The sequence below is a fragment of the Lissotriton helveticus genome, chromosome 7, assembly GCF_964261635.1.
Source record: "Lissotriton helveticus chromosome 7, aLisHel1.1, whole genome shotgun sequence".
In the NCBI taxonomy this organism is placed as follows: Eukaryota; Metazoa; Chordata; class Amphibia; order Caudata; family Salamandridae; genus Lissotriton; species Lissotriton helveticus.
The window spans coordinates 1,459,948,975-1,459,975,905 of NC_136068.1; the positions used below are offsets into that span (position 1 = coordinate 1,459,948,975).

The window sequence follows — 26,931 nt, forward strand, 5'->3', positions numbered from 1 at the left end:
GAGAAAAGCTTGTTTTTACATACAGAATACACTGCTACAACATGCATACAGCTCCCGTTCTATGCAGAAAGTGCTGTTCTCATTTAATGAAGCTGATCTTTGTTGGCCTTCAGATCGCCCTTGTGGGGCAGTAACACTTTACCAGTGAGTGTACTCTTCTTGGATAATAATCACTATATTTGTCGGACCCCTGGGATCCCACCCTATCTAATTATTCCCCAGTTGCTTTATTCAGCCCAGGGTAGGGACCGGCAAAGGGGCTTTAAATCTGGGAAAACCTCTGAGCTTGATACCTAGTTTTTACTCTTTATATTTTACCAAATGAATTGCTATATACACGGTACACAATGCAAAACCATTGCAAAATGCTGCTCAATTATTGGCTTTTGGTTCCTCGGTTTCTTGGTGAACCTACCCTACGATTCCTATATATCCCCATAATCAGAAGGGTTCAGCAGATGTAACGATGTATTGCTTTGAAACATCTGTCATATTTAGAAGAAGTTACCGGTGAAAACGTTGGCCCAAATGACTGTTTCTTTAAACTCATTTTAAATTTTTCTTAATTTCAACTGTTAGTTTCTATACTAAAACCTTGAAGGATCCACACAAGTGACCCCCTGCTGAATTCAGAACTCTGTCTACTTTTCATAAATGTATATCTGTCCAGGATCCATTATCGCTCTCACACCCATTTCTACCACTAACTGGAATGAGGTTGAAAGCGCAAAAAGTAGCAAAAATAGGCTATGTTCCAGTAAAATGCCAAACTGTAAAAATGTTGGTTTTCTGAAAAAAGTCTGCCAGACCGTGAAAGCTGGGAAGATGGTGGAAAAGAAAGAAAGAAAGAAAGAAAGAAAGAAAGAAAGAATTAAATACGATGTAGGTGGTTTTTCATCTTGGGAAAAGTTTATTAAACAGCTGTTGGTGAAAGGGATTGCAGGATAAATATGTTCTAGAGAATTGTATGTTTATGAATTCACATCCTATAATATTGTCATTTTCATTTTCTGTACTGTGTGCACAATAAAAAGAGGCTTACTTAATACAGAACAGTTTCAAATGGACACAATCTCGTGCGCCTTGTAATAAACAAAGGACACTCCATAAGGAAACTATAACAGCAGTTACAGGATCCAGTAAGTAATAAAGCTGGAATGCGCGCTGTGCTCACATGAGGTAAAAAGTTTGTGCTATAACATCAGGTACTAAACTATGTGCTCTTTGTGAGGGAGAAAAATGCAGTCACTGTAAGTTAAGTTGCTTAAGTAGGCTGACCCATGCTGTAAGCTGTAGTGAGTGGAAGCAAAATATGAATGTCACAATAACAGACCCATGGATATATAGAAATCTGGCTGAATGGCCATTTAAGTAAGTATATTAGGCCCATAAATTTAGTAAAATAAAAAGGTACTGTCTATCACCAGGCCATAATTGTGTGGCCCAGTGAAATGGTACATATATTACTATTGGGTGTTGCTGTTACCCAGCTTAATGACATTGACAATAATACCTATTATGTTGGAAAAAAGGTGTTGGTTAGAGCTGATACATTCAGTTCATAAGTTGAGCATTATTTATACCGTTTTTATGCTTATTCTACTGGGTTTGGATTGAGAGTCTCAAGCGCAGTATTATAGTTGCCTATGACACCAAGAGATGCAAATGCTTGTCATAGGTGACCTGTTGTTCATCCAGTAGGACGCTTAGCTTATTTTATAAGGAGGTTACATATAACTTGAGGCAAGAATGGAGCCTTTTGGACCTCAGTGCCAACCTGTATGTGACAGCTTCGTATAATGTTAAGGGTGCATATATTTTGTCAAATATTTTTATATAAATGTATAACCCATATTGACAAGTTATTTTATTTTTTTATATCTTAATGTTTTTCTCCCCATTAGAAATTCTTTATTGTTCATATCAGGTCTCAAAAGAATAATGTAAACCTTTGGGATAAAGATGCAGGCCATCAATCCACAGCCAGATGCCAAAATTGCAAAAATCTCTACAGCCACCAAATATTTTCCAAAAGCACTGAGATATGCCGGGATGAAAGACAGCCACACACTCACAAAGACCAGCATGCTGAAGGTGATGAACTTTGCTTCATTGAAGCTGTCAGGGAGTTTTCTGGATAGGAAGGCAATGATGAAGCTCACCATAGCCAGCAGCCCCATATATCCCATCATACACCAGAAGGCCATAATGGAGCCTTCATTACATTCCAGGATTATTTTTCCGGGAGTGGTATTTATATTCTTTATTGGAAAAGGTGGAGATATAGTCAGCCAAAGAGTGCACCCTGCAGTTTGAATAGAGGTACAAACAGTTATGAGGATTTTTGGAAGGACAGGACCAAACCATCCTTTAAGTTCACTCCTCGGACACTTGATATGAAAGGCCAAAAGCACCATACAGGTCTTTCCCAGTACACAGGAGATGCAGAGAACAAAACTAATGCCAAAGGCTGCCTGGCGAATCAAGCACTTCACCAAATCTGGCTGACCAAAGAAGAGGAACGATGAGAAGATGCAGAGAGAGAGGGCACAAAGGAGGATAAAGCTGAGTTCTCTACTGTTGGCTTTCACAATGGGGGTGTCCACATGCTTCACAAAGATAAGAAAAATGATGGGAGGAAAAAGCGAAACCAGTGCAGCCAGAATTGCCAATGTCATCCCTAGTGGCTCCAGGAAAGAGAGGAATTCTACTGCTTTTGCAGAACAGAGATTATGTGCCTTGTTGGGCCATTCGTCTTCATGGCACTTGGTGCAGTCTATAGCATCTAAAAGAAAACAACTGTGGTTAGCCTGAAAGTTACAGATGAGCAATGTATTTCAGTAAATTGTATTTTTGTGGGTGAAAAGGTCTACAACAGTGGTAATGAAGGTATATCTTTCTGTTTAAGCTATCATAAGTTATGTCATACTCTCTTAAATCCAACCCTCCTAAAGTGAACTTTATAACAATTTTTGGACTTGTGTTAAAACTCAGAAAATAAGACACATTCACAGACTGGGATACACATATCATTGTTTCATTTTATTGTTGTGGTTAGCAAATGTAAATGCGGGATCCTGCAATACAATGTTTCTCATTATTTAATTATTTCAATCAAGGCAATTTGAGTATACAAAAAATAAAAAGAAGTTACTGCTCAATCACAGAGGGCAATATTTCAGATTCTTGGGTCTATTTTCGTTATATATTAAGAAGGCCTGGGTGGAAATATAATTGCACTCGCAGAGGTGGCTGGTTTCAGGAACTCTGCGCTACTCGTGTAACAATAAGTTCCTGATAAATTCTGCCATCCAGCATGTGGTGGATTTAGTTTTCAGTTGGCGCACGCTGGCAAGTGCAACAAGATTTGCTGGCCGCTACACAGTGCGTCCAAGATTTGCTGTCCGCTAGCGCAACTTACAGTCACCGCGAAGTCTGGCGTCATTTTCATGAAGCTTGCGAGCACCGCCTGCTGCATCTCTAGCAGATTCTCTACTCAAGGAGCAGCTAAATCTACTTGAAAAGATGTTTTTCAAATTAATATTCTACTCCAATAGACCATTCCGGTTGTTTTTCAGTCGGAGAAATATTTTATTTATTTATTTTTCTACAGGAAGGAAGTGCCCCAGAGACTTCAACTTCCTCTTCCTGTCCAGCAGGCTCTCCCATGTGCTTTGTCCATCTGTTGGTCACTTTTCAAGTGGATTTCTAAGTTGAGGGATCACTCTCTTTATCTACTTCATGTATACCATTGAATTTAAGTAATTTGTTTTTGTGATATCACAAGTAAGTTCAAAAACCTTTCTATAAAGGTGTTGTTTGTTTGATGCACCAGTACTTATTTGCACTTTTATTCGATTTATACAATTTATTGTGGTGGGTGGCTTGGAGTTTCAGTAAGCCCAGGTTATGTTTTTGCATTACATTTTTTATCTTTTGTAAGGGAAAAAGGTTGCACAGTTCAGCACATTTTTCCATGTTTATTAAATTAGCATTTTTCATTTATTTTACCATGTGGCCTACTCTGCCCATGGGCTACCCAGCCAGTAGGCCTAGTACTTGTCATGTGTACATGAAACAACTGGACATTTAGTGTATGTTGTTGTAAAACATCATTAGGGCAGGCATTGGATTAAATAAAAAATGTGGGTGTTTTTTGTATTTCACGTTTTTACCTAGAAAAAGTGTACTTTGGTGTGGTAATATTTACTGCCTTGGGAGGATGTATGCTGCTGTAAAAATGTTTATAGCTCACCTAATTTTCATTTTTGGCATTACTGAATTAATGGTAGTGTTTTCTTCAGTGTTTCCATGCCTCATTCGTCCCGCCGGTATGTCTGTGTTTGCCGTAGGCCACCATTTGTCTTTGTTCTCCATGCCATGTGGCCCGGGGCCAATTTGTGTAGTCAGTGTCCATAGGCCTGCATGTGTTCTTTGCTATCCATGCCTCCTTCCTTGTTACTTGACCATGTGTCCAGCCTGTTTGCTTTTGCCATAGACCTGCATGTGTTCTTTGTTGTGGCCATGCCCCTTGCTTGCAGTTGTTAGTTGTCCATGTGGTGTGCAGCCATTTTGTGCAGCCAGCCACTTTTTTCAGTTTTCAAAGCCATTTTCTAGGGAGATTGATGGGAGAGGGATGCATCTTTTTTTGTTTTTGCTAATTGTTTTTAATTTTGCCAATATCATGTATATATGAACAGTTTTTTGTGCATTTTTTGCATTTTTCCCCTGTACCTCCTCACCCCTCATGGGTTTCTCATAGTCCCCTAGTCTACCAGCAATTAATTTGTATTTATTTACTCATATTTTTGTATTTTAATTTTTTTTGTACATTTTCAAAAAAATAATTTTATAATTTAAAAAAAGTTTTACATTCTTGTTTTTTATATTTTCCCTCTATCTATGCCTGCCATAGGTGCACACACATCAGCATTAATTTTTTAATGATTATTCAATTACCCCCTGGACTCCCCTGCCTGCCACAGTCACACACCAGCATTCATTTATGAAGGATTATTCCATTTTCCCCTGCACCTCCCTGACTGCCACCGGTGTCTCACTTAGATGCACATAATGTAAACAGTTATGTCACGTGGTCAGGATAGGCCCAGTTAGCAACACCACCATTTTACATGCCTGATTTTCTTAAGTTGCTTGATGTACTTTTGATATACATCTGCATGCTTGGTAATGGAGGATAACATTCTCTAAAGCAGCATTGCTTAAATTTCCACTTCATAAGCACACTATCACAACACTTTGAACATTTAGTAAAAGGGATAAAGTTCATTGCTAAAATATTACTTATGTTATAGTCCGGTAGGCAACAAAGCTATTGAGCTAGTTATAACCATTTGCAGCCTGACTGGGGTTTCGATATGGCCACATGGGTGCTGTTTATTATATATACAGACCAATTCCTTGTTTAGGGCAGAAGAGCACTCAGCTTACACTGCAAGGTCACTTCATGCTGGAATTTCAGCTCAGCTGATTCCTGTTTACACTTGCCTGCAGGTAATGGGAAAGTTTGACCACCTGACAGGGATTTGGCAGATCACCCATCCTAGGCAAAAGGTGGTGAGGGAGTGCTTAGTAGGAGTACACTATACACAGGGCCTCATTTATGAAAAGTGACGCATCGCTGCGTGAAAACAGCGATGCGTCACTTTTCACTGCGCTCTCCCTGCGACATGATTGATGCGTCATATTTATAATATGACGCATCATGTCGCAAGGAGTTACAGATACGTCAGTATTTCTGACGTATCTGTAGGCGCAAAAGTGACGCATTGCTGGAGTGTGTCACAAAAGTGACGCAACTCCAGCAATGCTTCCTTTCACATGGGGAAAGCCCCATGTGAAAGGGCTTGCGTCAGTCTTACGCCTGCTGTGAGGCAGGCGCAAGATTTTGACGCAACAGCATCCTAAAAGTGACGCAGCGAAATCTCATAGATTTCACTGCGTCACTATTACGAGGCTTTTTGCGGGTGAACGCCCCCTCTGCATACATTATACCTGACGCAGGTATGATGTAGCGCAGGGGTTTACAAAGTGACTTTGTAAATAGTGCGCATCAGGAGGCATGTTTTACGCCGCCGATGCGTCACAAAAAGTGACGCATCGGAAGCGCAAAACTCACGCAAGGCCTCATAAATGAGGCCCACAGTTTTTAAATGGCAGCATATATTCACTGCTTTAGCACAATAGTGCAATTGTTCGTATACATTGTACTCATAATGCTAAATATTCTACTCTGGTTCATTTTATTGATTATCACAGCATACATATTTTATACAAGAATCACAATACTGCAATAAATATTGATACACCTTGCTGAGTATTTCTTGTGTATTTTTTTGGGTATGCATGAGATTTCAAGCAAAAAGTTTCTAGCTCTGTTACCACTATTTTCTTGGGGATCAGGGTTGTAATGTTCTGATGTTGCACAGACATTTGTTATCCTGTGAGATTAGGGGTACGGATGGTACACTGTTAGCTAGCAGGACTATAAGTTAACCGATCCTGAGGGTGTGCATGTAATCAGCCAAGCACAATACCAATGTTTATATTGTCCAACAAAGGCACAGTTTTACTGGAGAGGTACATGCCGTATGACAGTTGCATCTGTATGTTGTTATCCTGATTAAAAATTAATTGGGGAGAGGATGTAGCACAACGGCTAGGACGGTCGACCTCAAATCTGGGGAACCTGGTTCGAGTCTCGGCAACGATGCTCACATCCTGTGATTCTGGGCAAATCACTTAATCATCCCAGCCTAACAAAAATGAATGTGTCCTCATGTAACACAACTGGTGCTCATGTAAAGCGCTCTGAAGTCAAGTTTGCGCTACTAAGACTTTGAGAAAAATAAAAATACATATATTATGTTATGGTGGTGTTGTTTGTCTTTGGAATGGATGCACTATTGTTGTTAAATATTTAGGATAATACTAACCACATTAAATTATATTGTCTATACTATGAATAATTCAAATTGCAAAATTCCACTTTTCACTAAATGTTTTTCTTGCCTGTTTGCTTTTATGAGCACAATAGACAACAACCAGAGTACTGCCAGATGGACGGCCGACACAAAGTGACTCGACCAAAACAGATGAGTACTCCAGTCTCTTACCCTTGTGCAGCTGCATGCCACTGCCAACTGACATGGCTTTGAGACTGCCTCAAAGAAAGATGTGGCCAAGAAAGTGTCCAGTGAGGAGGAGATGAAGAAACTCACCACTAGAGTGTCATTCTGCACCTTTTTCAGGAAACGTGGTGTGCCTGCTTCACCTTCCTCTGGGGAGCAATCTAGGAGCAGCACTCTTGCATCAATGACACAACCCCAACATAAGCCCAACGCCCTGTCTCTCTTCAAGGCAGCCACTGGAATCATGGTGATGAGTGGGGAGTCCAAATTGGATTTGTCTCAGCTGCAAACTAGTACCCAATTGTCGCAACAGACTGAGCAAAATGAACAACAGGAGCCGCAGCCAGCAATAGTAAATCTTCCTGAAGTAGAAGCCGAACAGGAAGTTGAGCTTCCTGCTGAGCAAGAAGTACCTCTTCTTAAGCCATTGGCTTCTAGATCTCCAGCAAGAAAAAGGTAGGGTACCATCTACTCCAAGCCCCCGTTCTGATGATCTGGACATGGATTGGATCTCAACTGAGTCAGAGACATGCCAGGAGAGACAAGGTGAAAGGAAAGTTCCTGAAAGCCTTACAAATATGAAAGTGGATGAGCCAGTCATTGTCATGGAAACTTGCTCAGAGTAGGGGTGGGCAGAATTTGCGTAGTTGTGTTACGCAAAGTTCAACGAAACATCAAAAAAACTCTGCAAGCTCGTGGAATTCCGCTAGCTCGCGAAATATATTTTTGTGACAGGAGCATCTTTCCAGAATGAATCCTGGCCAGCATATATTTATCCAAGAATATGCCACCGTTTTGTGCAATACCTCTACTCAACTGGAATACCACTGACTAATCAGTAAGTGCTTCCTCGTTGGGTAAATGTATAGTGCCTTTCCTACACTACAGCTGCGAGCCAGAAGAGTTATCTCCAGTGACCATGTATGTCTGTAACTTTGCCACAGCGCCGAAAGGAGCTGGGGTCCCTTGAGTGAGCTGTCCATCATAGTGGGTAAAGGGCAGGAAGATGTTGCATACTGCTAGTGTATGTGGGGCAGGGCCAAACGGGCGGGGCTTCTATGCAAATTCACATCCCTCTTGTTTATAAAAGGTCAGAGTCAGAGACCGATCAGAGCAGCAGATGAGGAGAAAGAGCCTCCTGGTCTCAGGAACTATACGGGGATTGCACTCGAGAAACTCATGGGTGCAAAGACCTCCATCAAGGATCACAGCCAATTTTTGATGGTAGATGTGGGGAGAAAGCACACCTGCCCAGCCTCGATCGTGCTCACAAACTTGTTGGGCTGATTAATGCGTTACTGAATTTGAGCTTCATGTTCAACTCTGGCATCTGCTTTATTTGTATCTGTAAGTGCTTCCTGCTGAGGTTTAATTTTTGTGACAGGAGCATCATGCCAGAATGAATCCTTCCCTGCATATTTATCCAAGAAGATGCCACCATTTTGTGCAATAGCTCTGGTTACGTACTCACCGTGCTCAGAATTCCGCTACACCGTGAATCGATTAATTTTTGGTAATTCCGCGTTCCACACAGAACGCGTAATTGCTGAAATTTTACAAATTCCACGAGTGGAGCTGAATTTGCCGCCCACCCTTAGCTCTGAGTATACCAACATTACCCCTCCTATTCAACCTGCTCAAAGGGATGAGGCACTGGTACCATCACCACCACCAGTTTCCATATTTGTGAAGCCTCCTATTAAGACCTGCATCTACCTCTACCTTACTCAAAGTATACACTGAAGAAAGGCAATTGTCAACACACCCACCCACCTCCAGCTCTTTAAGCATTAGCAGTGGCACCAGTGGACTACTGAAAAAGTTATCCTTCATGTTTAGGACTTCTTTTCAATTAGCAAGCCGGAGGGTACCAGGACAATATGCTTAATTTGCCACACTCATGTTCATTGTGGTAAGCCTGGTTCACACTATGGTGGTACTGGAAGCGAAACAACTCCTATGAAAAAAAATACAAATCCGATGGGAGTCGCACCTTAAAAAAATTGCTGCAAGTGGTGGTGGTGATGAGAGAGGGGAATCAGCTCTGATCACAATAGGAGGTGAAAGTGATGAGGAAGAATAGGGTTACAGTTTTACCCAAAACTGCCCTTTCCCCAGCAGTGCACCAGTATTATCCACCTCAGCAACCCCACAATGGTACAAGAGACAGATGGAGACACCATCTCATACAGGGACTGCCCCAAGATGCACATTGAGTATATCACCTCTTAGTTCTCTCCAGAATTCACCTACATCAGTGGAACCACAAAAGAAAAAAATTCAGGCCACTATTATGGGCATGTTTAAGTGGGGGGTCCAACAAATGCAACCAACAAACACTCTAATTGAAGTTGCCAGGATGGTCACTAGAGTAAAAAAATATGACGACATCTCACCCTCGCTAAAGAAAATAAAGTGTCTCCCGATTGAAGCTCGTTCCAGTTTCAGAACTGGCATGTCTCACTCACAAAGTCCTTCAAACCAGCAAACCAGCTTACCATGCATCCAAACACAAAAAGGCAGGTCAGACGAGAAACCTAAGGAGCACCAACATCCTTCTAATCATTCCACCCAAAAATTGAAGAGAACTCTGGCACTCTTCTTCTTAGGCAATGCCCCTAAAATCTGGAACTCCATCCCAGTATATATCTGGACTAACACGTCCTTCATTAACTTCAAAAGACAGATAAAGGATCTCCTCCTCATTCGGCACCTCAACCTACTGGATAGTAACTGCCCAGCACGGTAAAGTTTCTTTGAAACAGGCATCTCATCCCGATGGTTAACAGTTGCCCAGCCGAAGATGGTTTTTACACCCTACTACTTTTGTTCCTCCTTGTGTGTCCCCCTCTAGGACTCAATCTGACTTAACTAGAAACATTGCTATTTGCTGAACTAATTGTTGTCAGTCATCGTAGTGAAAATGTTGTCAAACACTCTGATACCTTTCGGTCTGGCCAGCCCTATAGAAACTCTTAAATATATAAATAAATACATAAAAAATGGCTAGAGGAACATTATATATTTTGTTTGTGTCTGACTTATGCAGCTCCGCCGTTTTTAGGCACATGCATGGCTGGATTTGAGTTGGACCAGTGCTCTATGAAGAAACCTTCCTATTCCCTTCATGGACATTGGAGACAATGCCTTCCTCCATCCCATGCCTATCCTTTTTATCATCCCCTATCAGAGATTCCCCAGTAAAGATGATTTGATTTAAAAGACTGCCAATGTGTTGCTTCCATTAAAGAAGAGATACAATTGTGTACCACTGTGCTTGGATTGGAAAAGATAACTAATGCACTAATGAGTGATATATTATTCAGTGATTGTGAGTGATTATTGATGATTTATGTGGTGGCAAACAGTGAGGGAGGGTGTTCAACTACTTTGTAAATTTGAGTTCGATGATTTGCGATGTTTGGGGCCTGATGAGTGATTTTTCCTGACGGTGATTAGCACTTTCACCTTTAGGAAGATTTATGTGCAGGGTCCACTCCTTGCTGTACTTTCTTTTCTAGGTTGTCAGAGACCAGAACAGTCAGATTAGTTAACAAACACAAATCAACACAAAACACTCAAATTCCTTTTCTCTTCTTGTTCATCAATTGCAGTGCACTACAGATATATATCTCTCATGTGGGTCATGACGGGAGTCAGAGAGATCCGTGACTTGGAGTCAGGATAGAAGGACTCAGGGCGAGACTACCTCAACAGCCAGAAGGAAGTTATCAACTACAACAAAGGGGAACCAACATGGCGACCTCTAAGAGGCCTATTCAGCTCAGTGGACTGGAGATGTGCGTTGACTTGGGGAAATGCTGATGAGTCTGTGAGCAGCTGTGAGGTTTCTAGCTTTGGGCAAAGGGGTTGCGCCCATCCAATTTCCTAAATAATCAACATGTACATTTTATAATTACCAATGTAATGATTGAAAAAGTAATTTAAAAATGAGTTCTGCCTTACTTGCTGTCCCTATGTGAAGCTCCTTCTGTGTTGGTACAGAGGTCAGGCACTCTTCATAAACATATGCACCAGTGCGCATGTGTCAAGCTCTGGAGATTAGATTAAACCATGGCGTACCGTGTTCCAGCCCTGGCTTGTCGATTTTCAGGCCCTCCTGGAAACACCCATTATGATGCAGTGCAAGCTTTACTTTTTAAGGTAGCCCTGGGCATTGTGAGTTTCAGCCCTCTCCTGCCCGGGGCTATGTATCAATGACTGAGGCCTCAGGTGGAAAAGGCAGCCAATGTGGGAGGGAGGAGGGTGGATCAGGCCTTTGCCATGTGACCATGCAGTAAACAGTTACACTGTGCATGCTTTAGGTGTGAATGTACAGTGTATCTGTATACTTTCATTTTATCCTTTGTCAGACAACTGCAGTTCGAGAAACCCGGCCGACACCAGGCCTCCTTTAGGGCTAAGTCGCCTCTCCTGTCCTGCCAGCCTTTTCCCAGGTGTCTCCAGCAGAGGTCATTGCATAATAAAGAAAAGTAAAATAGGTTAGGATAAATAAGTAAATCCGCCTTGTCTGCACGAAAAACAGATGCATTTGTTTTTTAAAAATTAAGGAAACATAAACCCCTTTATTTCAAGAAAAAGATATGGGACCATATGCATCATCAAACTATTTTGCATTTCCTAAATAGCGAATTTTAAGGAATCGCTATTTAGGAAATGCAAAATGGTATGTATGTACAAAATCGCTATTTAATAGCGATTTCTTACCATTCCTAATTTGCGATTAGCAAATTGCTAATCGCAAATTACCCAATCATTTCTATGGGCCAGGAGGCCCATAGGAATGAAGGGGCAATTTGCGATTAGCAATTAGCTAATCGCAAATTAGGAATTTTTTCAAGGGTGCAGGGGTGTCTCAAGAACACCCTGCTGCACCCCTGAAAAAGACATTTGGGTGCATATGGCGCACATGCATGCCCTAAGGGCATGTATGGGCGTCATATGGCACCTTTTGTTTTTTGGAAAAATGATTTTTGAAAAGAATTCGCAAATTACCACCAACTAGAAGTTGGTGGTAATTTGCGAATCCTTAATGGCATTTTTTGAACATTTTTTGTTTGATACATTGCATTTAAGGAATCGCTAAATTTGCGATTCCTTAAGTGCAATCGCAAAATAAGGAATTGCAAATTTTGCTATTCCTTATTTTGCATCAAATGTGTTTGATACATACCATTTTGCTAATTAGCATTCGCAAAAATTTCGGCCTATGCGAATGCTAATTAGCTTGATACATATGGCCCCTAAGCACTTTGCATGTGAATGGTGTAATGAGCAGAAAAGTAAACTTGAGTGCAGTTTATTTCAAAACCTTCTAATAATAGAGTATTCAAAATGATAAAATACAGACAGTATCAGACAATAGCAAAATGCCTCAAAGAATGAAACCAAGCAAACTGTTGCTCCCTGAGAGGCTTTGGATGACCGAAGCACTTCGCAATCCAAAACTATGTTAAAAGGGGGGTGTCAGTCCTTTTCCCGTGTCACAGCAGGTGCACTGTGTGAGCTGCATCTCTGTGATGATACATTTAGAAACCCACTGCTGGGTTTTCTACACACTTGACTGGTTGTGCAAATGGGAATACTTGTGCCTCCCTGCCAGTGTGTCATATACGCTCATCCAGTCCCTGGTGTTGCCTCTCTACTGAGAAACCAGGTTAACTTTCACACAAGAGCCAATAGTAATTACCATTTGATGTGGCAATGTAAAAGAGTTGAAATATTGACAGCTGTGACGGAAAAGAAAATACTGTTTCCGCAGGTGAGGAGAGTGGGTGGGATGTAGGAGAGAATGTGTGTGAGAGAAAGTAATGGGTGAGTGAGAAAAACCATGACTGATTGAGAATAAGTGCTGTGAGTGAGGGAGAGTGAATGAGAATGACTGAGTATGTGAATATGGGCCTAGAATAATTTGGTCACTGGAATTCAGTGCACATATTACACTCCACTGGTTTCAAAGGTCACCAGCCATCATTGGTGTGTTGGCTCAAATGTGAAACTCCTCTATTAAGTGGTTGGTTGAGGGGCTGTTGTAACTGGAGACAAACATGTGATATCACATCATCACATAATGCACGCACTTGGCAAATGTTATGATGACAGTTGTGAGATTAATCGTCCCGGTATATGCAGCAACTTGTATGTGATTGGTTATAAAATTACTCTCACTCCTAAGTTAATCATACATGAGTCATGATAAATAATTGCAGCAGTCTTTGCTCTTGCTCTGCCTCTGAGTCTTGGCACAATCCTCATGGAGCTTATCTTCTGTCCTTCTCCTTGACTTTACAGTATTGTTTCTGTTTTACAATCTGCAGGCACCTTCTGTTCTGTATGAAAGGCGAGAGCTCCATAACACTCCTCTCACCTTACCAGACCAGTTCAGCGAGGCAGCCAAGACAGACGTTTCGAGAAGAATGCAGATGCCTCACCCAATACAGTATCATTTTTCTTTTAAAATCATAACTTTTATAACTGTTTGGGCTCACTCGTCCATATTTGTATATTTTAAACCTAGATGACAGAATATTTAGATATATGGTGACTTCTGTCTCTGGGGCTGAAGGACTGTTCGCAGTGCTTTAATTGAACTGTCATTCCTTCATTTCCTTCCAGAACAGATTTGATGATGTGCTGCTCATCACCCTGATGAATATTGTTGTTGTGTAGTGTTTGTCTTTGTCAAACCTTTTTCCAACTTCCCATTCCCATCCATTCATGAAACCCCTAACTTTCTTTCCCCGGGCTGTGTGATTTATTGAAGTGTGACTTAATTTAAACCATAAATGGATCATTCACTTGATGGGGCCGATGTGGTGAAAGCGACACCAACTCATTGCAGGATCTTCTATTACCTTAGAGACAGTCCACACCGGCCCCACTTATCCACCCACATACAAAAGGGATCCAAAATGTAGACATATAGCATAATTTGTCAACATCATCAATCAGACTTAACCTTGTCCACTCCTGAGTCCACAGGTAGGAGCCATCTCTTCATTTATTATTGTAAGAGAACTATGGAGTGAAGTGAACTAGTTAGTTAGTAATAGTAATTTGCTTCTACTGACGATGAAAATGTTTATAGGCTGTTGTAGTCAATATATGCAGTGGCAATGACATAACCCTTAGTCTCATTATAGTCATAGAGGGTAGTAGGACAAGTGTATAACTAACTGGTATACACTATGATAAGCAAATTAAAAAATCATGCTGAAACAAAGATTTTAGGCATAAAGAATTCCCCATGTTTCTTAACAATACAAAGCCTACCCTCTCCACCCACTACAGACCAACCCCTCTCCCCAAAACAAATCAGTATCACTCCGTCTCCAACTAATGTCGAACAAAATGTCCAAAGTCCAACTCCATGTTTCCTTCCAAATTCCCATCCTCTCCTCCCAAAACAAAAGTCCCTACCCTGGGTGGGGGGGAGGCAGTGGTGGATTGGGAGGATCCCAGCTGCCAGTGACACTGCCGATGTTGTGGTTGGGATGGAGGCACTGGCGGCTCGCTGGACGCACTGTGGCCCGGTGCAGTGGCAGATGCCTCTGCCTCCTGCTCCACCACCAGCCGACTATATTCTGTCTGGATGGCTTCCATTAGGTACATCTGCAGCCATGCTGTTATCTCCTAATGAAATGGTAGACCAGCAGAAGTAGCTATATGAATAAAGAAAAAAGAGAAATTGCAAATAATCATCAATGTAAACACTTGTTTATATAGTGACACAGTAGCAGAACATTCATGGTCCCTTAGGGCCTTTGGAATTTTTAGTCACAGGGCCAAATTTTCAAAACACAGGCCTCATATAAAAGCACTGACTGGCTGCAAGTAACTAAGCCAGAATACCACCTGATTACAACTGAAAGATTTTTTCTTTTAAAGGATTTCCTAGTAAAACACGATGTAGACACTTTGGGGGTCATTAGGATAGAGGGCGTATCGCCACCGCCCGGTGGACGGTGTCTGGGAGACACCACCATCCATATTAGCATGTCAGTGGGATATGCCTGCCGCCACGGAAAAGCAGGCATTTTTCGCCATTGGGGGCCCATTGCGGGCCCCCAGGAATTCTGGGGGGTAGGGGATGCACATGGGGTCAGGGCCAGACAGGCACTAGCGGGCACCGGGCAATCCCCTGGTGCCCCGCACGGGTGGGGGCCGGTTTGGGACCCCTGGGGGCCGTTTTTGTGACAGGGCCATTTTTGCAGCATAGCTGCAAATTCGGCCCTGTAACAAAATCGGCCAAAAACTGGCCCTGTCAAAGAGCTCGGCGGCACCCACAACCCCCTGGGGGGGGGGAGGGAGGCCGGCCAAGCACTTTGCCAGTGCTGGTTTTAGTTCCCAGTCTGGCCCTGATGGGGGGTACCTATGGCACCTCCCTGCAGTTCCATGCACAACATGGCAGGCACCAAGCGGTGCCTGCCACGTTGTGCATGGAACTACACGACATGCCATCTTGGCATTGCAGCCCGCTGCAATGTCAAGAATGCAGGATGCGCCCGCCAGTGTGGCGGGCGCATCCTAATGTCACCAACGGTACCTGCCGCACGAATGGCGGGCAGTGCCTTTCTATGAGGGTGGCGGGCGGACAAAGTCTGCCCGCCATCCTAATGATGCCCTTTGTATGAAAAATTTAAATAAACTACCTCTAATTAATGAGTGTGGCATTATGCACTATGCAGCACAATTAACAGTATACTTGTTATGCCAAATTAATGGAGGCATGCTAGTTTGTCGGGTACTTTGCTACTCCTTGCAGTCTGAAGTTGGGGCAGCTGGAATGCCCAACTTATTATCTCACTTTAATTTCAATGGTTCTGCTCTTCTCAGACTGCCTTTTCAATTCTACACTGACTCCAAAGAGGTAGGTGACTAATAAAAATACTACAGCACACATGTCATGTATTAAACACAGGTATTCTGTCTGCCGTAAGTAGGCAGTGGAAAAAATGATGCACTACAGTAAAGGGAATGGAACAGAATATGGATTTTATTCTGCATGTTCGTCACAGAGTATCGCATCCGCCACACTCTAAATTATGCACTTAGTCCCACTTTACTCCCTGGCCTCGCCCTCTACCAGAAATTATTTCCAACAAATACCTTCCTTTGGCAGTAAGGAAATTTACTCTACTGCAGAGTAAGTTAGAGGGATTATTGAAGGTAGAGGTTTTGCTAGAGGATAGTGGGGTGTCACTGGTCATCATGTCAGCCACTGTAGTTGATGAATGATGAAAGGGAAAAATTTGAACAGATGTAATTCTGTTATGGAAGCAATGAAATATATATACATAAATCACTTGGCTAGAAAATATGGCACATGTCCAGGATGGATTTTTCTATTTTTTTGGTTGGCTGGGACAGAACTTAGGAAGTAATAAATGAGTGATGTACTAGTAGGAAGTGACTGAGTGGGCACCAGGAAGTACACCTTGTTTTTGGTTTGCAATACATTGAAAACTTCGTAATTTCGTCATTAACTGACGCAGATGCACATTGCATAGCCAACGCTGGAGTGCCAAAATGAACCATGCTGCAGTTAGGCTATGCATGGCGAAATGCCACGGACAGGAAGGGGATGAATGATGATGGGTGGGATATCAGCCTCACCTAACAATTACAGTGAGTATTCTTCATTTATCGATAAGCAAGCAATTTGACTTAGCACCAACCCTCCCTGCCACCGCTGGGATTCCATCTCCAACTGCCTCCTCTTTCACCTCCGGTGCGTTGGCACTGCAGCTGGCCCCAGCACTAGGGTTCTGTGTGGGTAGAAACAAATAAACACTTTTTAGATTCCAGATACCTCTCTTAAGTAATTTGTTTTTAACAAAATACAACCTCTATACCTCACTAAAGTTCGGTTACAAGTATCTTCTACCAAAACTATCCCCTTTTGGTGCTTTTTTGGTTGACAATGTTAGAATAGCCAGGTTGTCAAGCCAACCATAAACCGTTTGGAAAAGAGGGTCAGAGCTATGATGACTCTGAGTCATTGAGGCTCAATGAGGGGGTGGAATAATGGTCAACGAAGGACATATGGTCTTGGTTGGCAAATGCAATGGTACCTCATACTTTTCTGCCATGCTGCACTTTCATGGAAACCGCTGGTATACCATAATTAAATGATAATACAAGATTTGGGGTGTCCACCATGGCCAAGGCCACTATCTCATTTTGACTGTTTGAGCATGAGCAAGAAAAAGAAAACCTTCTCAACAAACATGCGTGGCGAATATTAGCTTAGTTTGGCCGGCAGTCTTCACAATAGATTATCAAAAGTCTTTTATTTTAGCCTTACAGTACCACAAGATATATAAGCAGAGAGGGAAAGCTTACTTACAAAGCAGAAAAAAGCTACACAGTAGTACAGAAACATGAAATACAGAAAAAATTGATAATGCAGGGATAAGACGAATTTAACAAACATTAGATAGAGGAGTTTTAAAAAAAGTAGAGCGTATAAAAAATAAACAAGGCAAAATTATTCTAATAGTGGCGAGAGGTAAAAGTTAGGGAAATAATAATAATAACAGGACTTACTGGAGACAGCAGAATCATTGTCCGTGACTGTGGTGGTTCCACCCTCCTCGGCACTGTTGTTGGCAGCCACCAGAAATGCCCTCTTGCACTCGGGTACAGATGTAAGAAATAAAGGAGATTCAAATAAAATATATTAGTGGTACAGCCGATCTCCCCAAAAATATTTCGACAGGCAAACTTAGTAGCGTTATACTTTTCTAAATCTGATGGCCTATATCACTAGTAGTGATGTTTGCTTCTCAACCCTCTTTGATGGGCCAACTCAGTCTCCCTTTTTAATGCACAGATGCATACTACACATCACTGGGAGAATGGGACGGTATGAGTTACATAAAAAATGACACAGAGAATGCTAACTCACTGATATTACTACCACTATTTCAGTGACAGGACAGAGAAGTCATCATGACTTCTTACATATTCAGCCTAAATGAGCACCGACCACAGAGCACCTGGCTAGCTCAAGCTGAAACACATAGTATTTTTAACAGAAACTTAACTTACCTCTGAGTGTGAGCAGCATGCTAATTGAAAAACAAATATTAGCATTGTAGTAAACATAAAATAAATAATTACTCACTGAGCCCCACGGCTTCAACATCCAGCAGGTTTTGCAGCTACTGTACCCTGCCCAACAGGTTCGCCCAGCGGTGCATCAGCTGCTGCATCATGCACTAAACCCCAGCGCACCGGTGCATGCACTGGTGCACTCTCCCCAACAGCAGCTGATGTTCATGCAGGATGTACCCACTCCCAGGACTGCCGCCTGTTGCCAAAATAGAGTGGAGGTGGTGCTGCACATAAAAACAAGTGTGGTCATCTCGGCCTCTGAAAAAATAGGGTGGGGCAGCACCCCTTGGCGATGCCAGTGATTAGAAGGTGTACAGGTTGTTGCAGTCGTACTGGTGTCACCACTTGCTACCTGTTGTGCCAACATGGCGCTGGTCGGGAACAAAAAGAAGCAAGAAAATGATGCAGAAAGGATGAACTAAAGGAAGTAGAAAAGGAAAACAAGAAAAGTACAAAAAGTCACAGAAAAAGTACTAAAAAGACAAAATCATAAAATACACAAAGACATGCACTAATAATAAAAAAGGTAAATGAGGGGTGGAAGAGTGGGATTGAGGAAGAATGGAACATATTTAAATTGGATTGACAAATCAAGCACAGCACCATGCACAGAACACAGAACACAGTGCAGGTAAAACAAAATGACCACTCCCATGCAGACCAGCGATGCCGTTCATGTTGATTTTTTTGTGTGTACTCACTCCCAGCCACGGTCTGTAGTGGGAGTAACTGCCGGGCGGTGATGTGGGGAGGGGGAGGGGCTGGGTGGGGGGGTAGTAAACTATGGATTACGGATGTTTCCAGGTAAGTAAACATATGAATAAATAAAACGAATTTCGTTGTGCACACTGCATTGCATTTGGGGATGCAGTGCACACAATGAAATTAGTTTTATTTATTTATATGTTTACTTACCTGTAAACCTCTGTAATCCATAGTTTACTACCTCCAACCATGCCCCTCGCCCTCCCCACGTCACCGCCCGGCAGGTACTCCCACTATCGACCGCAGCGGCTCACTCCCGCCCGTTTGCAGAGTTCAGCAGAATCTCACAGAGTTGTTTTTGGAACCCTAGCATAACAAAATGGCAGCCTTTCAGAACATGTTAATATATAGATACAACTAATAACTATGTGTACATACCAGACGACAATCTTGTGAATTACAGCAACGTAAAACCTTAATTACTTTTGTTACCTTGAACTTTTTCTTTAACATATTCAGTTATGTTCACTGATGGATGATTAATATCATTTTCCAGCTGAAGACAGCACTGGTTTAAATATTATGGAAGTTTTGACTGGCTCCAGTTAAGTCCTTTATTTTATTTGATTTGTTTTATCCTAATTAGTTATCACAGTACAACCTTGCAAAAAATATTGTAGACGAAAAACTGCACAACACGTTCAAACTGTAAAATAGGTAAAATGGTAACAAATTACATTAACAGACAAAATGCAATCACTAGAAAAACTCCTGCTAAAGAATGTAAAGATGAATCTTAACAAAATATTCTAAGAAACCTACAGTCATATTTCCAAAAAGGAGGTGATTTCAATTCAACAGTATTATGTTGTAACTTACCTGAAATATTTCTGGAAAAAACAGTGTTTTAATTCACAATTAAAAGGAGTGTGTTAAAAGGAGTGTGGGAGGGCCCAGGTGCTCTGGCAATGGAAAAGAGTTCCATAACCTTGGTGTTGGGTTGGAGATAGCCTGGTTTAATGCACAAACTTTTTTGGCCATGAGTAATGTCTAGCTAGGAGCTCGAAACGAAAGTGGTCATTGGCTTAGTTGGCAGGTACTATGGATGGTGCAATATGAATGCCTTTTAAATGTACTTACAATTAAACTTACTTCATGCATCATGTGTTGGCCAAAAGAACATTTTAAAATAAGTGTAATATGCTCCTATTTCCTGGTTCCAGTAACAGGGTAAAAGGTTCAGAGGAGGGCTTCATTCAGAGGAAGTAAATCGCATTTTAGAAGCCCTGCGAAGATAAGGCATACTGCCTTCAGGATGTGAACATACTGCTGACTATACCTCTGTCCAAAACACACGCAGGGGTAAGAAAGGGTTTATTAGAATGTCAGAGGGAGGAGAAGTGACATTATTCTGTGGGGCTGCAAGATGCACCCACAATGCGTCCTCCGAGTTCACCAGTTATCCAAGCCCTGTCTCTCTATGCTACTGGCATAGACAGGGCATGTCAGCTAGCAGTCAGCAGTTCGAGGTGGATTTTTAGGCAAACTATTGTGTCAAAGAAGTGCTTTCAGTGGTAAAGTGTATGGTATAATCAAACTGTAGGAGTCATTGGTGCAACATGGATAATGCTCTCACAGTAATGGGACATCATAGGGTGACCAACCGTCCGTAAATTTCACGGACAGTCCGTAATTTCGGCCGTCTGTCCGTTGTCCGTGAAGCATTCTTTAACGGACGCCATTTGTCCGTAATTTTAACCAGGCACAGCTTCCACCCACCTCCCTCTTGACTCCAATGCTGTATCAAAGCGCAGATATCTAGCAGCATTGGAGAGGCACAGCAACCCTCACACCTCCAGCCCTTGATGAGCTGTTAAGAGGTGCTTGAATGTGACTGAGAGGGAGGGGCTGCAACTTCAGGAGCAGGGGCATCTATTCAGATGCAAACAGCCCTGAATGCGTCACTGCAATTTAGAGGGGCCTCACACATCATAGAACCGGCCCTGATTACACTGAGGCAGCACGTAGTTCTCTCACAGAGCTTACAGTGGTGGCTGGTGGAATTTGAAAGTGGTGAGGCTAAGACCAAGTGATTTATGCGTAAGAGAGATCGACGTTTCATAGGGTCCTCCCAGAAGGTTTGTAAAAATGGTCATATGTAGATTCAAGTTTCAGGACTATTTCTTTGATAAATTATCCAAAAATATTGTTCTTATATTCATTTTTAAAGGAAAACTCATAGAACGTTGGTTTTTTGCTCGTTGTTTGTTTAGCATATTACTCTTGTACAGTGTATGCTTTAAACCGAATCGCCTGCATACCACAATTGAGAGCTAAGCCCTGGAGTTGAGGCTGAGGGCGGTGCCTGTCACTGAGTCAAAAAGGTGTGCAGAATGCATGGTCATCCAATTGTTGGCCTCTCTTCAGAGGCACAGAGCAATGATCACGCATTCTAGTGTGTTTCTGTGACAATGCATATGATTGAAGTATAATGATGCTAAATTATTAGTACCAATATCGGCCCCTCCTGCGCACCTCCACTTGACCTGCTTGTCATTACTACGTGGCCTGGCCTGCAATTTATCACAGACGTAGCATTGTTTTCTATTTGACAGATAACCCATACTGGTGCCAGGTTAATATCATGTATGTTTGCTTCTGTCTCAATTCTTTGCCGCTAAGCAGTTAAATAACCCTGCAGAATTGATGTCTTCTCCTATAAAAGAACGAGACTGGCCTGCATTCACTTCTACTAAGCCATACTGCCTTTTTCGACTCTTTCGCTCCTCCCCTGCCACACCCGATTTTTTCCCCTGAGCACCGTGAAACAATGGGACACTCGCCAGCTGTGCATTAATTAAACAATATCACCATTTCACAAATAACATTAAATTGCACAGTGTGACACATAACAGAGCAGGCAACAATCCACCACATCTCTCTAGAGCAGTACTTCGCAACGTGGCCAAACTTTAACTGTGAGCACTGCGTTTTATTTTCTATACCTGACATACGCTGGTCTTTTCTTGGCAGGGTGGCAGCTAAAGATGATTCGGGTTAGGCCACTAACAACCCTGACTATCTGTTGTTAATTATGAAGCTATGACCTCTAAATGTGACCTGCATATGGAATCTCAGTCTGGATTTGCTATTATGGGGACTGTGCTTTGCAGTCGCGGCCGGCATTACGGGCGGGTGGGGGTGGGAGGAAATGGGGTTGTCGCCGCGGAGGGGATGGGGGGGGAGGTGGGATAAATAACTTACCTTGGCTTCCCGCTTTTCTTAAGTCCCGAGGCTCCAGACTCCCGACTCTCACCGTCGCTTCATTTGAATTCCTCTGGGCTCGTCGTCATCAGGAAGGCGGCAGGCAGCCTCCCTCCGCTCCACCGCCTCGTTGTTGATTGGTGCGGCCGCTGCCCCACCTGCGTCATTTTCTCTCTGTATGCTGCAGCATACAGAGAGAACAGGGAGAGTGGGCGGTGTTACTCGAGGGCAGGGGGAGTGACTTGCCCACTGTTGTTAATACTGTCTGTTTGGTCGGCCTCAGGCTGCCCAAACAGACAGTATTAACAACAGTGGGCAAGCCACTCCCCCCTGCCCTCGAATAACACCGCCCACCCCCAACCAGGAACTTCTGCTTTCGCGCCGTGCGAGAAGGCAGAAACAAATGGTAGTTATTATGGTAATAACTACCATTTGTTTCTGCCTTCTCGCATGGCGAGAAACCAGGGGGGCGGTGCCCAAACGCCCCCATAGAGGAGCCGCCACTGAGAGCTTAATTACTGTCACTAAATTGTAAACAAACTTCGGTTCTTCAAACATGCAGTCTATAATGTCATAAAATAAAGAAATGGCATAATCGCACCCACAGTGATTAACAAAGTATGGAGGACAATGTTAAATCAGTTCTCGTGGAGTATCTCCTTTACGTAATATACATCACAGTTGGGGATGGCAAAACTAACATTTTGGAAAGAGAGCCTGTCTTCTCGTTGTCTTGTCCAGGAGGGGGTGAGGAGCCCTACCCCACCCTGGAAGAGACCAAGAGGATACTAGAATACTGCATGCCCACCCCTGTTCCCACCCTGGTGGATCCTGTTCCCCCTCCTGTGATGGCTCCTGCCACCCCACCCCCGTGATGGCTCCAGTCCTCCCATGTGGTGGCTCCTGCCCCCCCCCGCCAGTGATGGCTCCTGTCCCCCCATGTGGTGGCTCCTGCCCCCCTCCTGTGATGGTTCCTGCCCCCCCAGTGATGGCTCCTGTCCCTCCTCCCCCGGCCTGTGAAGGCTCCTGTCCCCCTCCTATGGTGGATCCTGTCTCTGCCCTGGGTGGCTTCTGTCACAGTCCTGGAATGGCTCCTGCAGCGAGGGTGAAGTTCTTGATGGGCCTTTTCTCAAAAAGGCTCAGCTCAAAATAACATGAAAAGGTGGGTGGGTGAGTAAGTGAAGGGATGTGTGGATGGCTGGATGATTTTGTGAAAGGGTGAATGGATGAATGAACGATTGAATAGATAGATAATGAGAGAGGATGGATGAATTGATGAGTGAGTGGAAGGATGGAAGAGAGAAAAGGTAAATAGCTGGATGTATAGGTGGAAGGGTAGCTGGATGGGTGAATGGGTGGATAGATGAGTGAAAGGATGGATGAGTGAAAAGGTGGATGGCTTGATGAATTGATAAGTGCAAGGGTGAATGGATGGACCGATGAGTGAAAGGGTGGATGTAAGGATGGATGAGTGAGTCAAAGAGAGGGTAGATGGACAAAAGGATGAATAGATGAGTGAAGGAGTGAACGGATAAATGGATGAGAGAAAGGATGAATAAGTGATAGGGTCAATGGATGGATTCATGAGTGGATGAGTAGATGGATGGGTGGGTGGATGGATGGAAGGAAGGATTGCTAAGTGAAAGGGTCGATGGAGAGAGAAAGGGTGGATGGATGGATGACTGAAAGGGTGGATGGGTGGAAGGATGAGTGACTGGGTGGATAGATGAGTAAGTGAAAGGATGGGTGAAAGGGTACATGGCTGGATGGATGAGTGAATGGATGGATGGGTAGAAGAGTGGATGGATGAGAGTACAGATGGATAGGGTGAAAGGGTGGATGGATGGATGGATGATGGATGAATGAAAAGATGAATGAAGGGATGGATGAGTGAAATGATAGATGGAAGGATACATAATGGATAGGTTTGCAAATGGTTGAATATGTTTGGATATGGCTGGGCTTACTTAAATACTATTGCGCAACCTCTGATGTGTCTGTAAAACTTATCCAATTGTCCTGAATTTTGACCTCCTGTCCTGACTTTGTGTCCTGAATTTTGACCCTGTGTCCTGAATTTTTACACTCACCGTCCTGAATTTGCACCAATGCCAGTTGGTCACCCTAGCCATCACTGGTATGATATGTGAGGAGAGACATCTGTCAAACACAACGCAGTTATGAACTCACCACTGTGATTGGAAATTTCACCCTCTGAACATGGCAAGCAGCTGAAACAACAGTGAGGCTGTCCTTGGAGCAAATTTTTCCGAAATCCTGGAGGACAGCTCTCACTGCAGACGGAGCGTGGGACCTGGGAAGAAAATGTGTTGTGTAATAGTTAGATGCATTCACTGTAGTCATTACCTATGCTTAGGATTCTCTGTTAGACCTGACAATTCATGCAATGTTACCATGTGTCCCACGGTATCAGCACAGTAAACATGAGCGCACTCAATAATGCACGTTACTACATTATGAAGACCAAGGTTAATTTGAAAACCTTACGCACAGTAGGTTTCCTGCTGGTGTGTGGAGGCCTAGAAGAATGAACTCTCTCTTTGAGAGTTTACTGGAGTGAGTATTACATTCTCTATCACGCAGAGTCCATGTTTTTCAATTTATTTCAGAGCACAATTTCCCAAATATATTGGCTATTAAGCTATAATTTTCGCAAGCAATTTTGATATGCAACTTATTATTCAGTACTTGCGGACAATCATTTGTCTGCAGCAGAACATTTTGGGCATTCTTTTAAGAAACCTTTGAACTGCGTCCTCAAAACTTATTTTGGAGCTAGATCTATGTCTGCAAGACCAGAAAGATCTTTCATTGTCCCCTGTATCGACTGCACAGCTCTTCTAACAATGAATCACCTATACATCCCTTCTTCTAGCAATCGATCTCCTGTACCGCCCCTCTTCTAGCAATCGATCTCCTGCACCGCCCCTCTTCTAACAATGGATCTACTGTTCCATCCTTCTAATAATGGATTGCCTGTACCACCCTTCTAACAATGGATCACCCATACAGCCTTTCTTCTATCAATGCATCACCTGTATATCCCTTCTAACAATGGATAACCTGTAGCACCCTTCTTCTATCAATGGATCTCCAGTACTACCCTTCTAATAATGGGTTGCCTCTACCACCCTTCTTCTAACAATGGATCACTCGTACAGCCCTTCTTTTTACAACTGATTACCTGTATCGACTTTCTTCTAATAGTGGATCACTTCTAAAACCCTTCTTTGAATAATGGATCGCCTGCCCCACTCCTCTTTTAGCAATGGATCACTTGTACAACCCTACTTCTAGTAATGGATCACCTCTACGACCCTTCTTCTAATAATGGATCACCTGTACTGCCCGTTTTCTAAAAAGGAATCCCCTGTACCATTCTTCTAGCAACATTGTTTAATATTGGGTGCTGCTGGGCAAATAGTCGAACATACAGACACCTCTGTTCAGCATGGTGATGCCATAGTTCATGTTTAGAACAAGACTGAAAGTGGAAGATTTTGGAAGACTGATCTTCGATCGAAGATAGGGCAGAACATATAACATAATCATATGAATCAATTATTTAGGAAACGTTGTTCACAATAAACAGATCACCAAAAATTTAAACTTTCTGAGATACTAATGCAAATAACTTTGGGATTCAAAAGATGTCCGCCTTATGTCGTCAATGTAATTGCCCACCTGTACACTGGGATAGCAGCAGCAAAGGTCTTCAGAGGCTTTCTAACCAGATGTTCTTCAGAGACGTTCACTACTGAACTGTAGAAACATGGATCAGCAGCACCATAGGTTACCATGGATCTGAGTCTTTCCAATCAAAGATACCATGAAGAGACACAGCACTGAACCCAACTCCAATACTAGCCAGTCCCAGCATGGAGCTGTCACCAATGGAGTAGTTTTAGAGGAGGGCCCCGAAGAAACGAAAGACCCCGGAGGGGCAAAGGGAACAAACCAGACCGAAACAAGAAGCTCAAAGAAAGCCACAAAGAAGAAGAATCGCTAGTTATTAACATCTCTGATACAACATTAACACCATACGAAATCAACCTTTTACAAAAAGGCACATCTTTCATTCCAACCCATTCCAGCAACCTTCTCGAACTAGAGATAAGTACTTTCAAATTGACCAGAAAATTGAGGTTAAGACATTTCTTCAGCAACGTGCTAACTCCATCCACAGAGGTGAAACCTGACCAACTGTTAGGCTTACGCCCGAAAAGTTCATACATGCCGCCAAGTAGCCACAAAAGCATAGACACCTTTGAAACTTTGGTCAAACAAGACATTGCTAGAATTAACTTTCAAAGGAAGCCACAATCAAACATCACTCAAAAAGACAAAGACATTTTGAAAAAGATAGCCAACAACAACGCAATCAAATGCCTCAAGGCAGATAAAGGTGGCACATTAGTAATCGTAAACACCAGCATGTATACAACCAAAATATTGGAGCACATTTCTGACCCTAATACATATATGCCACTCGAGGGGAATCCGACTTCTGAATTCAAGAATGTACTAAAGGAACTCATTTGCAAAGCAACGAATGAAGAGATCATCGATGAAAGGACCAGGAAATACCTTACAGTAGAAAATCCCCGCAGTCCAACCATCACCATGCTTCCAAAGATCCACAAAAGCTTAA

The 26,931-nt window shown here is 42.8% G+C and overlaps 1 protein-coding gene across 1 annotated transcript; it reads right to left on the reverse strand.

Moving 5' to 3' along the window:
* Positions 1-1,862: 1,862 nt before the first annotated feature.
* LOC144767355 (vomeronasal type-2 receptor 26-like) lies at positions 1,863-26,515 on the reverse strand. The gene is made up of 3 exons (XM_078650825.1): positions 26,402-26,515; positions 24,450-24,573; positions 1,863-2,785 (listed from the first exon to the last, which is right to left on the reverse strand). Exons 1-3 carry the CDS (start codon positions 26,513-26,515, stop codon positions 1,863-1,865), a joined length of 1,161 nt encoding a protein of 386 aa, XP_078506951.1.
* Positions 26,516-26,931: the final 416 nt, after the last annotated feature.

Excerpts from the sequence above, each read along its gene's own strand:
- LOC144767355 (XM_078650825.1), bottom strand. The coding sequence starts at position 26,515 with ATGTATGAACTTTTCGGGCGTAAGCCTAACAGTTGGTCAGGTTTCACC. Across the intron at positions 24,574-26,401 it reads ATTTTCTGGTCAATTTGAAA|GTCCCACGCTCCGTCTGCAG; the intron begins GTACTTATCTCT and ends TTTTCTTCCCAG. Across the intron at positions 2,786-24,449 it reads TGAAATTTCCAATCACAGTG|ATGCTATAGACTGCACCAAG; the intron begins GTGAGTTCATAA and ends GTTTTCTTTTAG.